The 15,604-nt window shown below is 59.1% G+C and overlaps 2 protein-coding genes across 3 annotated transcripts in view; both read left to right on the top strand.

Moving 5' to 3' along the window:
* The window catches only part of CLPTM1 (CLPTM1 regulator of GABA type A receptor forward trafficking), a 32,583-nt gene extending 28,765 nt beyond the window's left edge, over positions 1–3,818 (top strand). The window contains exons 10-14 of the mRNA XM_058706223.1: positions 1,209–1,399; positions 1,648–1,743; positions 2,038–2,173; positions 2,751–2,918; positions 3,061–3,818. Of these exons, the coding sequence (XP_058562206.1) occupies positions 1,209–1,399; positions 1,648–1,743; positions 2,038–2,173; positions 2,751–2,918; positions 3,061–3,371 (902 nt within the window). The 3' untranslated portion in view covers positions 3,372–3,818. The remainder of the gene's footprint in view (positions 1–1,208; positions 1,400–1,647; positions 1,744–2,037; positions 2,174–2,750; positions 2,919–3,060) is intronic.
* Positions 3,819–8,682: 4,864 nt separating this feature from the next.
* The window catches only part of RELB (RELB proto-oncogene, NF-kB subunit), a 28,655-nt gene continuing 21,733 nt past the window's right edge, over positions 8,683–15,604 (top strand). The window contains exons 1-3 of one of the 2 annotated variants that reach the window (XM_058706405.1): positions 8,683–8,945; positions 9,853–9,900; positions 15,168–15,514. In XM_058706405.1, the coding sequence (XP_058562388.1) occupies positions 8,891–8,945; positions 9,853–9,900; positions 15,168–15,514 (450 nt within the window). In that variant the 5' untranslated portion in view covers positions 8,683–8,890. The remainder of the gene's footprint in view (positions 8,946–9,852; positions 9,901–15,167; positions 15,515–15,604) is intronic. The other variant, XM_058706406.1, reaches the window with a different exon arrangement.

Here is a 15,604-nt window from a genome sequence, read left to right as displayed (position 1 = left end):
TGCAGGTGGGGGCGGGGGGCCTCCCGCTCTACAGCTTGCGCAAGCAGCAGTACTAACGGGCACTAGCATTCTTAAGACGGTACTGCCGTGGTTGAGAGTTACCTTCTAGAAGTTTCTACCATCCAAATGGGACAGTAGGTGGTGTCGACCACCGGTAGCTGTGCCGTATGGAGCACTCGCTGTGCCTGGGCACGCCGTGGCTCCCAGACTTCCTGCTGACTGCCGGCTGGGTCGCCTAGGGTCCCTCTTCCTCCTGAGAGATGAAGGCACAGAGGGCATGGTCACTCGCCTGAGGTCACTCAGCAGGGGGATGGGCCCCGGGGGCCTTACTCATGCTCGTTGCCTCCCTGGTCTGAGGTGGGACTCAGATCCACCCGCCTCCAACTGACCCCGTCTCCGTACCCTTTTGTCCCGGTCAGGACTGGGGGGTTCTGTGGGTGTCCCCGCGTCTGATCGGGGGGCAGGGCGATCAGAGCAGGGTGGACAGCCTTGCACACTGATGCAGAGCCAGCCCTGCGTGAGCCTGGGCCTGGCCTCGCTCCCGTGAGGCAGGCACTGGGGCGGTCGGCTTCCTGTGGCTGCAGGTGGGGACACTGCCGTTACCCACTTTGGCCCACCGGAGGCCAGGGCTCAGGGAGGGGCTGGCCTAGCCTTGTGGGTGGGGTCCGCCAGGGCCACTAGAAGGAGCTGTTGGAGACCAGTGCCCAGTCCTTTGCCTATGCCCCAGGCGTGTCTGAGGCCCTGCAGGGTTTCAGGGCGGTGGGCTGGAGGAGCTGGTCTTGAAGTGCACGTCCCAGAGCGTCGTGCCCACGGGAGAGAGCATGGCACCGGGGGGACGGCCCGGGGCTGGTGTCATGCAGACCTGGCTTCCGTCCACATTCCACCAGGCCGGGCTGTGTGGCCCGAGGAATGTGGGTTCCCTGGCCAGCCTCGGCACCTGACGCGTGGCAGTGCGCACGGTCAGACTGCACCCTGGGGGTGGGGGTGGGGGTGGGGGTGGGGTTCCACCGTAAGGACCGCAGTCGTCCTGCCTGCCTGCCGCTCTGGCAAGAGACTCTTCACAGGAGCGGAGGGTAGTGCGCGCCGCTGCCCGTGACACACCCAGCGCCACTGTGGCGCGTTGGGGGTCTGAGGACGGAGCCTGAAGGAACTGCAGGAGGGGCTCGGGGGCTCCGCACCCTCTCAGCTTCCCCCCGCCTCCCGTGCAGATATCCAGTTTTGGAACAGCCGGCAGTCTCTGGAGGGCCTGTCCGTGCGCTCCGTCTTCTTCGGCGTTTTCCAGTCTTTCGTGGTCCTTCTCTACATCCTGGACAACGAGACCAATTTCGTGGTCCAGGTCAGCGTCTTCATCGGGGTCCTCATCGACCTCTGGAAGATCACCAAGGTCATGGACGTCCGGGTAAGGCCGGGCCGCTGTGCTGTTCTGGGGGCCACCGGGACTTGGAATGGCGGTCGTCTGCGCCAGCCAGACCCTGGAGCTGGCCCCTGGGGGTTTCCCAGTGCCTGTTGCACTCCCAGGACCAAGGGGATTTTCACACCAGGGGATTTTTTGGGTCACACGTGGGACAGGGGAACTGGGAACAGTGAGGAAGGGTGGGGGTGGGAGCCAGCGTGGCAGCCGACCACGGCCTCCCTCCCCGTCTGCAGCTGGACCGGGAGCACAAGGTGGCAGGACTCTTCCCCCGCCCAACCTTCAAGGACAAGTCCACGTACATCGAGTCCTCTACCAAAGTGTATGATGATGTGAGTGTCCTCCACGGTGGGCCCCGGGGAGGGTCTCCAAGCACCCACATGCCCTTGGGGGGCCCAGGAGATGGGCAGTGGGTGGGGGGCTAGGGCATCTGCCCGCCCACTGGCGGGCCCCTTCTTTATGGCCTGCGTCACACCCTCCGGTGTTCGGCGCCTGCCGTGTATACTTCCTGTGCGGGTCCACGGTTCCCGGGGCCACCTGGAAATTCCCCTGGCCCGGCCTGCCGGACCGGGTGTGGGTGGGTGAGGGTGGGGAGCCGGGTGCCAGCCCTGCCCCGCGCCCCGCAGATGGCGTTCCGGTACCTGTCGTGGATCCTCTTTCCGCTCCTGGGCTGCTACGCGGTCTATAGCCTCCTGTACCTGGAGCACAAGGGCTGGTACTCCTGGGTGCTCAGCATGCTCTACGGCTTCCTGCTGACCTTCGGTGAGCCGGCCTCCCGGGGCACCCGCCGCAGACGCTCCCGGGCCCCACGCCGGGCCCTGCTGGCGCCCAGCGGTGGTCCAGGAGGCCCGGCCCTGCCCTCCTGATGCTCACGGCCCAGTGCGGGAGAGACTCCTCCCCAGACAGGGACAGCCCTGGGTGGGCAGGGGTGGCGCGTGAGGAGCCTTGAAGGGGGTGAGGGGAGCCTGGTCCAACGTGGGGGTCAGCGAGGACTTTCCGGAGGCCACGCACGGCATGTTTCGGTATGTCCTTGTCCTCAGGGGCCCCTTCAGAGTCAACAAGCAGGCGGGAGAGTTACAGCGGGTGCCGCGAAGGGGTCGAAGTAAAGGGGTTTGGGGAAACCTCTCGGGGCATGATGTGTAAACTGAGGCCTGCAAGCTGCCCGGGGTGGGGCGAGGGAGCTGTGGTGAGATGTGCCTGGGCGCGGGAGTGGTGAGGGGCCGGCGGGGGTGGTGCTGGAGCGGAGTGCGGAGGGCGAGACCGGCAAGGCGGCCAGAGAGGTCGGGGGTCAGGACGCCCCTTCCTCTGCTCACGGGCGTCCCTTTCCCCGTCACTGCAGGCTTCATCACCATGACACCCCAGCTCTTCATCAACTACAAGCTCAAGTCTGTGGCCCACCTGCCCTGGCGCATGCTCACCTACAAGGCCCTCAACACCTTCATTGACGACCTGTTTGCCTTTGTCATCAAGATGCCTGTCATGTATCGGATCGGCTGCCTGCGGGACGGTGAGGTCCAGCGGGCGGGCGGGAGGGCCGGCGCGGGAGGCCGCCGCCAGACCCGGGCACAGGCAGGGCCCTGGTCTGAGGGGTGCCACGGCCGCCCCCTCACGCTGCCCCCCTCGCCCTGCCCCCCCCCCCCCCCCGCCAGATGTGGTCTTCTTCATCTACCTCTACCAACGGTGGATCTACCGCGTCGACCCCACGCGGGTGAACGAGTTTGGCATGAGTGGCGAGGCCCCGACGGCAGCCGCCCCCGTGGCCGAGGCCCCGACGGCAGCAGGGGCCCTCCCACCCCCACCCGCCCCTGCCCCTGCCACAGCCACCGCCACCGCCGCCGCCGCCGCCGCCAGGGAGGAGGCCTCCACGCCCCCGCCCGCCAAGCCCACCCAGGGGGCCAGCTCTGCCACCGAGCCCCAGGAAGCCCCTCCAAAGCCAGCAGAGGACAAGAAAAGGGATTAGCCGCCCCTGGTCCTCCTCTTCCGCTCCGGCTCCTGGTGACCACCACCCCCGCGGCCCCGGCCCCCTCGCCTCCCCTCCTTGTCGCCCTTTCCCTGGACAGATGGGGCCAGGGTGGCAGGAGGCCCCCGCGGGCCAGAGCCCAGCGTGTGTTGCGGGGGCCGGGGCAGGCCGGGGCACGTTGTTTGTGGAGGCGCCGTCTGTCCGTGTGTCCCTCTGTGTTTCTAGCCATCTCGCCCTGCCAGCCCAGCACCGTTGGGAATCATGGTGAAGCCGACGTGGCGCTGCCGAGGGGGGTGCCCAGGCGGGGGGGCGGCTGGGGCCCCTCTGCGGGATGCCTGCGGCCATCCATCATCTTGTCCCTTGTCCCCCCGCCACGCCCCTCCTTCCAGACCGCCACCCTTTAACACAGTCTGGATTTAATAAATTCATATGGGTGTTTAACTTAAACTCAGCCATCCCCCCTCGTGCCTGCCTTCCTCTGCCACCTCGGAGGGCAGCTTCGCCGGGGTGCGGGTGTCTCTCCTGGGTCTGCAAGGGAGACCTGCGGAGTGCAGCACGGAGTAGAGTGGGAGACAGTGACCCCCCGTGACCAGGCCCTTTCTCCCCCTTCTCCCCCTCCCGGCAGCCCTCCAGGGGCTTCCGTAACTGTCCCCATTTCACAGACGGGAAGCTGTTTGCTGTGACCTTATTGCACCTGCGTTCTTGCCCACGAGGCTGCATCTGGCTGTGCCCCCTCCTCCGATGCTCTCCTGGCCTCGTGCTGCCAGGCGGGGCAGCAGCACAGGCCCACCCCATGAGGCAACTCCCCATCAGGCTTCCTTGTTGAGTAGTCCCCGCACCCTAGACACACAGCCTCCCGTCCCTGGGCCTCTGAGCTCTCCCCGCCAGGGTCACGGTAGGGGTACGGGGGTGAGTCCTTACTCAGGGTGGTGTGCCTGGCTGTCGTGCTCTGTAGCTGTGGAGGCGACATCTGCCCCCAGGACCCAGCCAACACGTCTTCCCAGCTGTCTGGGCTGGGACTGTCGATCCACTGTATAGACATGGACCCTATACGTCTCTGGATGTCCCTTCCCTCCGAACTGTTGGGACCTCACATTTCCAGATTTACTGTTTTGGGGGGTGGCCGCATCAACACAGGGAGAGGACGCCCAGGGCCACACAGGGCTCCACCGCCGACCTCCTGCAGAGCCGGGCAGGGAATCCATGAGGTCCTGGGAAACGTTGGCACACGCAGGGCCCCGCACGTACACACGTGGGCAGCGGGCCCCTCCTCCCCTCAGGCAGCCCCACGGACCCACAACACTCCCTTCCCTGCCCTACAGCATCCCAGGGTTGCCAGTGCCCCGGGAGAAAGCCCGGACTCCTCTGCGGGGCTTCTGTCCCACGATTCTAGGAACCAAGGAGGCTCTCAGGCCCCCTGGACTCACTAGCCCCCTGCAGGCACACGCCCAAGCCTTTGGCAAGGCCCACCAACCGTACCCCCCACACTCGGGAGTCCCACCTCTTCACTTCGGCTGAGACCACCTGGTCCAAGCTGTTCCCCGTCTGTCCCTGCCCCTCCTGTCCACTCTCCACTCAGCAGCCAGAGGGTTTTCTAAGGCACAGACTTGACCCTGCCTGTCCCCTGTTCAGAACCTACTGTGGTTCCTAGTATGCTTGGGAGGAGAGTCCAGGCCCCTAATAAACGAGACCTTGAGGGGATGGGAGGGACTTCACCCCCACAGCCTCGTCTCGCTTTTTTTTTTTTTTTTTTTTTTTTAACATTTTCAAGTAATCTCTATACCCAATGTGCTTGAACTCACAACCCCGAGATCAAGAGCTGCACGCTCCAGCCACTGACGGAGCCAGCCAGGCGCCCCTCCTCACCCTTGCTTTAACTTGCCATGATCTCTTATCTTCTGGTTCTAGACCCTGCTCTTCCCTTCCCTGGGACGTGCCCTGAGGCACACAACTCATTATCTTACCCTAGGCGTCCCCTACATTGCAGTTCCAGTATCTCTTCCTCCAGGAAGTCCTCCCTGACTACCTGATCCGGGACCCCCAGCTCCCTGATCTCTCACCTCAGCCCTGCCCACTATGAGTCATCCCTGTCTAGGGACAGGTTATTCTCCACTGGACTGAGCCTTGTGAGCACAGAGCCAGAGCTGTCTCAGTCCCTGCTCTGTCCTCTGGGACTGTTGGCTGAGCACATGTTTGTACAGTCTCTCACAGACAGGTACACATCCAGAAGTGTGGACCTTGGCGGGGCCTGCATTAACACACCGGTGGAGAGACTGACATGCAGTCAGTCCACAGATTTTTCCCGAGCACCTCCCCTGCACCTTGCACTGAGCGGGGATGGGGTGGGGGTTCTGCTTACACAGCAGAGACCAAGATAGCCCCAAGCCTGCCCTCAGGGTGCTCAGAGCCCAGCAGAAGCCCCGAATGCTGGGGATTTCTGACCTGTGCTCTTGGTTATCCACCCAATTAAACAGTTACGAGGCCAGACGTTTGCAAGGGACGGTGGGGGAGGGGGGGGGACCGACTGGGCTCCTGGTCCTATTCTAGGAGCCGCTATTAGATGTTCCTTATCAGGAGCCAAACTCTATAGCCTAAGGTTTGTATGCGGTTCGCTTCATCTGTTAAATTTAATGTTGCTCCTCCCCATCGCCTTACAGGCCACATTTAACCCTTGCTTCCTCTACTCTAGCGGTCACCCCAGCCTCCTTGTTCCTTGAACATGCCATGCACGTGCCCACCTCAGGGTCTTTGCGCTTGCTGTTTCCTGCGTCTCGAACACTTCTCTAGGTAGCCACAAAGAGCCTTCACCGTTTCAACTCTGTTCAGACATCATCTCAGACCTTCCCTGAACTTCCTAACCCAAACAGCACCCTCCAAACTCAATCTATACATCCTGCTTTACTCTGTAATGCTGCCTCGCCACCGGATACACGTTTGCTTATGTGCTTTATTTTTATTTTTTATTTTAGAGAGCGAGAGCATGAACAGAGGAGAGGGGCAGAGGGAGAGGAGAGAGAGAGAATGAGAATCTTTTTTTTTTTTTTAATTTTTTTTTTTAACGTTTATTTATTTTTCAGACAGAGAGAGACACAGCATGAACAGGGGAGGGGCAGAGAGAGAGGGAAACACAGAATTGGAAGCAGGCTCCAGGCTCTGAGCCATCAGCCCAGAGCCCGACTCGGGGCTCGAACCCGCGGACCGCGAGATCGTGACTTGAGCCGAAGTCGGACGCTTAACCGACTGAGCCACCCAGGCGCCCCGAGAATGAGAATCTTTTAAAAAAAATTTTTTTTTAATGTTTATTTTTGACAGAGAGAGACAGAGCATGAGCGGGGGAGGGGCAGAGAGAGGGAGACACAGAATCTGAAGCAGGCTCCGAGCTGTCAGCACAGCCCCACGCGGGGCTCGAACTCACAGAGCGCAAGATCATGACCTGAGCCGAAGTCGGACGCTCAACCGACTGAGCCACCCAGGCACCCCGAGAGAGAATAAGAATCTTAAGCAGGCTCTGCCCGACACAGGGCTCGATCCCAGGCCCTTGGGATCATAACCTGAGCCAAAATCAAGAGTCGGCTGCTGAACTGACTGAGCCCCCCAGGTGCCCTGCTTATCTATTTTTCCATCTGTCCTCCCCCACCTTCGGTTTCAGTTCCATGGTGGCAGGGGTTTTATTTGTCATCTTTCTCGCTCTGTCCTCAGCTGTTGGGACAGTGCCTAGCACATATAGAGCTATAGTGTCAACTATTTTTAGTATCTTATTAATCCTGACAACCATCCTATTATAAGACCCATTTTACAGATGGGGAAACCAAGGCTGAGAGACGAAGTCAGTTGCCTGAGGCCACACAGCTGGTAAGTGGGAGACCTACGATTTGAACCCCAACAGCCTGATTCTGGACCCTCGAATCATAACCTCTCTTGCAATGCTCTTGTCAAATGCAGGCTACAGCCTCCAGGCGAAAACCAGCTTTTTCCAGTTTTTGCGTGATTTTTACATTTTTGAGTGGTTGGGAAGAAAAAAATCTCAAAAATATTTCGTTTCACATGAAAGTTCTACAAAGCCCAAGTTTCAACGCCCATAAAATAATGTTTTATTGGGACATGGCTGTGCTCATTGTTTCTGTGCTGTCTTTGGCTGCTTTTTTGTGGAAAAGGTTTGCTTGATATTTTGCTCCAGGGCAACACTTGGGCTTCAGCTATTTGCATCACCTGAAGGCCCGAGGGCCACACTTTGAGACTGCTGCTGTACCCTATTCTGTTCTCCACGAGGAGGCACCGGGCCTGGCATGGTGAGTGCTGTGACCCGGGGCCCGGTGCAGGCCCTGGCACACAGCAGGTGCTCAGTAAGTGTATGTCAAATGAATCAATGAGTCCGCATGGGTCACGGAGAGAAGGAGTGAAAATTTGACACGAGTGGGCACAGGATGCTAAACCCTGGCAAATTAGGACCTAATGGTCAACCGGTCATTCTCAGGGACAAACAGGGAAGGCCTAGGAATGTGACCTAACCAAATAGCTGCCCCTCTTTGAGCCTCAGGCTCCTGCTCTGCAATAATGGTAATTTGATCACATGCCTCTGAGGCTGGTGCAAGTTGTGAGATATAAGGCCCCAGGTAAGCCCTTTGCTCAGGGGTCAGCTTAACATGTACACTGGGGGCTCTGCGGTCACCGTGCCCACTATGAGTTGCTGAGCCCTCGAGGTAAAAGTGTTCTGGGCCATTGGGAAACTTGAAAGGGTAATGGGGGAAGAATAAAACATCCATCCATGCACTGAACATTTAATGGACACCCACTGTGTTCCAGGGGATGTTCTAGGCACTAGGGTTAGAGTAAGGAACAAGACAGACAAATCCTAAAACTGGCATTCTAGCTTTAAACGTTTAAGTACCTTCAGTCCCAGTTTACCCTTGAAGAAACTGAGGCATAGAGAGGCTGCGGAGGTTTTCGTAAAGATCATTATTCCCAATGGCAGCTGGAGCCCTGGCAACCTCCCGATCCCGAAGCTTCCCTTACAGAGAAACAGCAGTTTCAGCTCCCGCTTGCAGACCTGGGGGGCGGGCCTCAGTTTCCCAACTTGCTCCCGGGGTAGGACGTGAGTGGCCCTAAACAAGCCTCAGTTGTCTCCCCCCTGAGCACTGGGCAGCGGCGCTCGCCCAGCCCCTCCTGTGCGCCCAGCCTCCTCTTCCCGGCCGGCCCCGCCCCCGCGACCACGTGACGCGTGGGGGTTTTCCCGTTCCCCTAGCGTGACGTCACGATGGGGTGCAGGCCAATGGGCGCGCAGGCCGGCGGCGCCGGGGAATTCCGCCGCCCCGCCCCCGCCCGCCGCCCGCCCGGCCCGGCCCGGCGCCCCCCGCAGCCCCGGGCGCCGCGCGTCCAGCCCGGCCTGTGGCCCCAGCCCCTGCGCCGCTCGCCCGACCCGCGATCGTCCTCCGGACCGTGCCTTCTGGCCGCCCGGCCTGCCCGCGTGTGTGTTTTGATCTGGGCCGGCCTCCGGGCCGTCCGTCCCCACTGGTCGGGCCATGCCGAGTCGCCGCGTCGCCAGACCGTCCGCTGCGCCGGAGCTGGGGGCCTTGGGTAAGCGGGACCGGGGTTCAGGAGAGGAGTCTGGGGCGGGACTGGAGATGCAGGGGTTCTGGAGGGTCCTGGAGTAGTCTGGGGGTTCCTACGGGACTCTAAAACGTTTGGGGGGGCGAGGTTGAGGGTTCCGGGGACACTGTATTAGAGGGAAGGAAGGAGACAGAGGATAGTGACGGGGTCCAGCCCAAGGTAAGAGGGAGGCGTCCCACTACAGAGTGAGAAGGGGGCGGGGCCTGACCCTGAGGCAGAGGAGGAGGCGGGGCCCGACTCGGAGAAGGCGGGGCGGGAGCTGCTCCTGCGGAGTGGGGGCGTGGACACATTCACCGAGGGCGAAAATGAGGGTCCTCGCTCACCGAAGGGGGCGGAGCCTGACTCTGAGAGCAAGGAGGGGGCGGAGCTTAACTCTAAGAAGGAAGCGGCGTCGCACTCAGAGTAAGGGGGCGGGGCCTGACTCTGCCAGGGAAAAGGGGGTGGGCCTGTTCCGAAAAAAGAGGGGCGGGGCCTGCCTCGGAGAAGAAAGGGGGGTGGGGCCTGCCTCTGGAGAGAAGTGGCAGGGTCTGAGAGGGAGAAGGCGACTGGGTGACACTGAAAAAGTGAAGGGGGTGGGTTGATCCTGAGAGAAAGGACGGAGTGGGGGCTTTCCTAACTGAGGTTAAGAGCTCCTCCAGGCCCTCGAGAAAGAGAAGGAGCCGGCCTGAGTGTGATGGAGGGTGGTGAGAATGACAGACACTGGGGACCGGGTCCAGAAGTTGGAGAAGGAAGGCCAGACCCTGCACGCAATAAGGCAGAAGGGGCGTGATCCAAAGGGGCGGGGCCACGAGAGGAACGGGGTGGGGCCTGGGAGATTCTCCGGTCCCCCCGCAGCCGCCGCGTTACCTCCTGAGACATGCCTCCCTCCCTGCAGGGTCCGCTGACCTCTCCTCGCTCTCGCTCGCCGTTTCCAGGACCACGGGTGAGCAGCCCTCCACAGTTCCGGCCCACCTGCGCCCTCAGGACGGGGGAGGGGGGCGTCCTGTGGAGGCGGCACTGGGCACGCCTCTTGTCTGGGGTTTCGCCCAGGTCCACCTCAGCTTTCCTCTGACCACCTGTATTCATCCCCGCCGGTTGAGATGGGGGCCCCAGATGCCCCCACCTCCCGGGTGATTAGGAGCTGGACAGGTAAAACTAACCACCTATTCACCCTCTAAGAGGAGTCCTCTTTAGAGATTTACCGTGGCAGTGCAGAGGGTAATAACTACACACTGGTGCCACCCATCACCTCCTCCCTGTGTGAGTGCCTGCAAATCACTTCCCCTCTCTGGGCCTCAGTTTGCCTCATCTGTAAGATGGACATAATATCAGGGCCTCCGTTCTGGTGGCAGGGATTGAGAGGGTTCAATGAGCTGATACAGGCAGATCTGCAAAGCAGTGTCTGGCACACAGTAAAGTCCCCGTAAGTGTTAACTGTTAATGGCTTTTACTGTTGCTGCTGCTGCTGCTGCCGTTGTTACAGAGCCTGTAACCATGGTTCTTAAACCTTCGTGTTCATCAGAGTCATTCAGGGAGCTTGTTAAAACAGATTGTGGGGCCCTACCTCGAGAGTTTCTGATTCAGTAGGTCTAGGAGCGGCCCTGAGAGTTTGCATTTCTAGCAAGTTCCCAAAAAGAAGCTGAGAACCACTAGTCTGTACGGCCCCTCAGCCAGTGCCACCCAAAATTCATTGCTGCCCAAGACAACGCAGAATCATAGCTAAATGACATCTTCTCTCCTAGAAATCTTCTGGGATTTCGAGGGCAGGGATTGAATCCTGTCAGCGTGAAAACTCAGTGGCCCTAGTGGGCTGGGGCTGGGCCTCTGTCTGGAGGTAGATCCTTGGGATGGACCTGCAAAGCGCTGGCCTGGCTGTGGAGGAGGCTCAGCGGGTTCTCTAACAGGGCTGAGAGTTTGGACAACGGTGAAAGGTGGGGCATGGCATTGGGGACAGGTACTGCCCGAGCACTGGTTCCGGGCAGGAACCAGGCTGAGGTTTTTCTGGCGCAAGACCTAGATCTTTGGTTTCAATTGAGAGTAATTGGTGATGTCATCTCTTCGATAAATATTTACCGAGTGCCTGTTCTGTAGCTGGCCCTGTGCCGGGCAGTGCTGGGGACTCAGTAGTGACTGAGACAGCCCTGATTCTGCCCTCCTAGGTTCCCTCCCTAGATGTGGAGGCAGACACGTAGGCAATAAAGTAAATGCAGGATTATAAAATGTGATAAAGGCTCTGAAGAGGTCTCGGGGCCAGTGATATCTAACAGCAGGGTAAGAATGAGAGCCCTAAATGCCAGGACAGAGTGGGAGGGAAAATTTCCCTCATTCTGACAGGCTAGACACGTACTGGGTCCTGGGTATACAGTGCGATGGGGCAGACATGTTCCCTACTCCGAGGTGCTCACAGTCTGCAGGAGGAGATAGATGTGAGTCTCTTAATGCAAAGTCATGTCAAATCCTAATCGGTGTCATGAAAATGATAAAACAAAGGTATGTAACTGTCAGTGACTGGAGCAAGGGACCAGGGGGCTTTCTTAGATAAAGTGGTCAGGGAAGACCCATCTAGTAAGTGACATTTGAGCAAGGACCTGAAGGAGAAGGAGGAGGCCACGCAAAGAAAGGGAGGAAGAGCATTCTGGCAGAGAGCAGGTTGTGCTAAGGCCCTGAGGCAGGAAAGACCTGGGGCCCCTCCTGGCCATCCCTGAATGGTTTGGCAGGTCTCTGTGGGAGGTTGAGGTGGGGTAGGGGGTTATTTGAATTGAGCCTTTAATAAGGAGAAGGTCCCAGCGTTTCCTGGCTGAAAGAGGATTTTAGATAATAATACTATTAGCTAAGCTTTATGACACAGTGCTCAGACACCGTGCTGAGCAATTGACCTGTGTGATTCTGAATCCTCATGTTAACACCTGAGATAGGAGCTCAGACCTCATGTTTCAGAGAAAGACTCGGAGAGGTTGAGAGACTTTCCCAAGGCTGCACAGTCAGTGGGTGACAGATAGGATTCAAACCAACGTCTGGGTGACTCTACACCCCATGTTGTGAAAGCACATCTTCTAACCCTTTCATTTTATATATAGACAGATGGACCGAGGCCTAGAAAGGGAGAGCGGGTTACCTAAGTCCATAAAATAATGTCTCCCAACACTTTATCCAAGAGCAGCCAGCATTTATGTCTTGCCTACAACTGTGACAGTTCTGAGTGCTTCCCACGTATTAGCTCATTTGATTTTCACAGCAGCCCAGCGAGGCATTATTATTGTGTCCATTTTACAGGTGAAGACACCAAGGCCCAAAGGGGTTAAGTAATGGGCTCAAGTCCCTACAGTTAGCAAGTTGCAGAGCCAAGATTTGAGCTGAGGCGGTCCAAAGCTCAGGCCACTACCTCCTGGGCCTCAGTTTCCCCCTGCAGCCTGGGAGCTCCTTGAGGGCCCCAAAGTCGAACTCATCTTGGGGTTCCCAGGCCGTCCAGTGTAGATGCTTAAGAAAGTTGTTCCAAGTTGGAGGTTGGCCCTGCCAGTGATCTACAGCCTGTCCCTTCTTCTCTCCTAGCCTCAGTGTCCCCAGCTACCAAGTGGGGGGGGGGGTCCTCCCCCCCTTGCTGACTTCAAAGATCACATGAGATAAGGGGAGCAGGTAAACTGCTTTCCGAGGAGCAAACTGCCAGGTGGCAGTGGCTGACAGGAGCCACTCCCCGAGAGTGGAGGAGGAGGAGGAGGAAAGGTCTGGCAGCGAGGCAGGCTGGCATCGATAAGCCTACGACCAGCAGCAGACCGCTGCCCTCCCTCACGGTGTTGAGCCCAGGCTTGCTCACTCCGGCCTTCCCCTCATCCTGTCTATGGAATGATGGGAGGCGTGTTTCAATTCTCCATGGCCCCGTTCAGGACAGAGCCTCCCTGAGGAGGTGATAAAGGGCTTCCCCAGCATTGATGTTTCTCCCCACTCAGGGGGCGAATCTGGGATGGTGGGTGGGCCTTGCTGAGGGACTGGGCCGGGGTGCAGGGCAGGTGGGTGCCTGGAGGTGAAGGACCGACTTCCTTGGATCTTCAGATACTAGCTAGTATAGAGCCTTGGGGTTCTGTGGTGGGCTTTAGGGAGGGACCCCCCCCCGCCTCCCCCCACATTCAATTTAGGATCTTGGATGTTGAGTTTTTTCCCAGTGATAAGATCTTCGGCTTCCTTCCTGATGATGCTTTATAATTCCCAGTTTTTCGAAGGCACTTGAGGGTACCCTGACCCTGAGGCTCCAATATTGGGAGCTGAGCCGGGGGGGGGGGGCGGGTAGCCCAAGAGGATAAGACAGGGGCTGGGGTTCGGTACCCCAGGGAGTCGGAGCCCAGTTTCCCAGGATGGAGGAAGGGGGAAAGGGAGGGGTTCCGTGAGGGGAGGGGGTTGGGGAATCTGTCTTAAAAGATGAAAGTCCTGAGCATTTTCTGGACCTCACCTTTCTCTTTCTCTTTCTCTTCCTTCCACAGATGAATTGGGTGAGTATCACAGGGCAGGTCTGGGGGGAGGCTGAGGAGTCCAAGTTCTCACAGTGGGGGATCTTGGCCTCCCTTGCTGTTGGGCAGGGGGAGGGTCACAGCGTGACTTCTCGGACTGCCAGGGGATTTTAACGGTCACGTTCCCAAGGCATGAGCAGTACCTTGGTATTAGGAGTCATTAGAAGTGACTCCGCACGCCAGCTGCCTTTCGTGTCACCATTACCGTGACCGTCGTTAATTCTTTCGGTGAGTTGTTTCAAGCACCCGTCATGTGCCAGGCACTGTTCTAGGCCCCGGGGATTCACCCACAAACCAAACAAGGTCCCCACCCTCCTGGAGCTGACACTCTAGTGGAGGAGACGGTAGGAAAAGGAATAAATGAGCAAGATAATGTCAGATTGTGAAGGAAATAACACCAAGAAAAACAGATGGCCTGGGAAGACACACATTAGAGTGGCCTTTCTGAAGGCGTGACATTTGTGACCAGAAGGACGAGAAACCAGTGTGGGCTGGATGGAATAGGCAGATGGAGAGCAAGCACAACCCCCCCCCCCCACCCCGAGAGGGCCAGTTTTGCTGGGAGCAAGAGAAAAGAGCTAGGTGACAGGGAGGTTGGTGGGAGACCCAGGACCACAGGGACCCGTCCATGCAAGGCTCTGTGGCAGGGATCCGGAGGGGTCCGGGGTGTGGGGTTTTGTTTTTGTTTTTTGGTTTTTTTTTCTGAGATGAATAGAGTTTCGGGGGGGGGGGTTATATGGGGAAGACATTGACTTCGACTGTAAGGGAGATGGGCGCCACGGGAGGGGGGACAAGATCTGACATGAGATACCTCTGGCTGTGCGTGGGGGACAGGCTGAGGAGGTGAGCTGGCGGCGAACGGGAGCAGTGGTTCGAGGGGAGACCGTGAGGGCGGACCAGGATGGAGGCAGGGGTGTGGGGAGAGGCGTAAATACGTGTTTGAGGCAAGAGGCAGAAGTTCAAGGACGGGACACAGCTGGGGGATCGTGAGCAACCCACAAAGAGGTGCATCCTTCCAGCTTGAGCCTTTGGACGATGGGGCTGCTCTCTGAGGCAGAACAGCTGTTATTCTTGCTGTTGTTAAACGGGGTGAGCTGGACGCAGGGACACCTGTTACCTGGCCCTACATTTATCCAGGTGAGAGGTGATGGAGACTTGAATTCAGGTGCTATTAGGGAGGGGGGTGGATGTGAGCGTGCAGGAGGAGAGACCAGGCAGGTCCCCAGGTTTCTGGCTTCAAGAACTGGGGAGCTGTTTGCAAGAAGGAGGGGTAGGGACTTTTTTTGTGTTTGGGGCCAAGCCCCCCCCCCCCCCCCGCCCTCAGCCCACAAGAAATATGTTTTTATTTTATTATTTTATTTTATTTTTAATGTGTCATTTGTTTTTGAGAGAGAGAGAGAGAGACAGAGTGTGAGCAGGGGAGGGACAGAGAGAGCGGGAGGCACAGAATCTAAAGCAGGCTCCGGGGCTCTGAGCTGTCAGCACAGAGCCCAGTCCCTCGAACTCGTGAACCGCGAGATCATGACCTGAGCCCCAGTCGGACACTCAACCGACTGAGCCACCCAGGCGCCCCAAGAAATATGTCTGTGAAGAAAGGAATGGCTTAGGGAAGGCGGGGCGGCACAGGTCTCGGGGCGGGGGTGGGGAGGGAGGGTCACCGAGCCATTCCTTTTATAATCAGCGTCACCCCCAGTTTTTGCTTCTCCCGCAGAGATCATCGACGAGTACATCAAGGAGAATGGCTTTGGCCTGGAGGGGGCGCAGCCGGGCCCGGGCGAGGGACTGCCGCGCCTGGTGTCTCGCGGGGCCGCCTCCCTGAGCACCGTCACCCTGGGCCCCGCGGCGCCCCCGCCCCCGGCCACGCCGCCGCCCTGGGGCTGTCCCCTGGGCCGGATCCTGCCCCCGGCCCCGGGCCCCGGGCCGCGGCCGCACCTGGTCATCACGGAGCAGCCCAAACAGCGCGGCATGCGCTTCCGCTACGAGTGCGAGGGCCGCTCGGCCGGCAGCATCCTCGGGGAGAGCAGCACGGAGGCGAGCAAGACGCTGCCCGCCATCGAGGTGGGGCCCGGGGTGGGGTGTCGCGGTCCCCCGCCCCCGGGATTCGCGTGCGTGTAGTTAGCCTAGTTGACGGTCGTTATTATTATTGCT

The sequence above is a fragment of the Neofelis nebulosa genome, chromosome 17 (assembly GCF_028018385.1).
Source record: "Neofelis nebulosa isolate mNeoNeb1 chromosome 17, mNeoNeb1.pri, whole genome shotgun sequence".
NCBI classification, from domain to species: domain Eukaryota; kingdom Metazoa; phylum Chordata; class Mammalia; order Carnivora; family Felidae; genus Neofelis; species Neofelis nebulosa.
The sequence above is the reverse complement of the archived record's forward strand: the minus strand, read 5'-3'. Positions and strand labels throughout refer to the sequence as shown.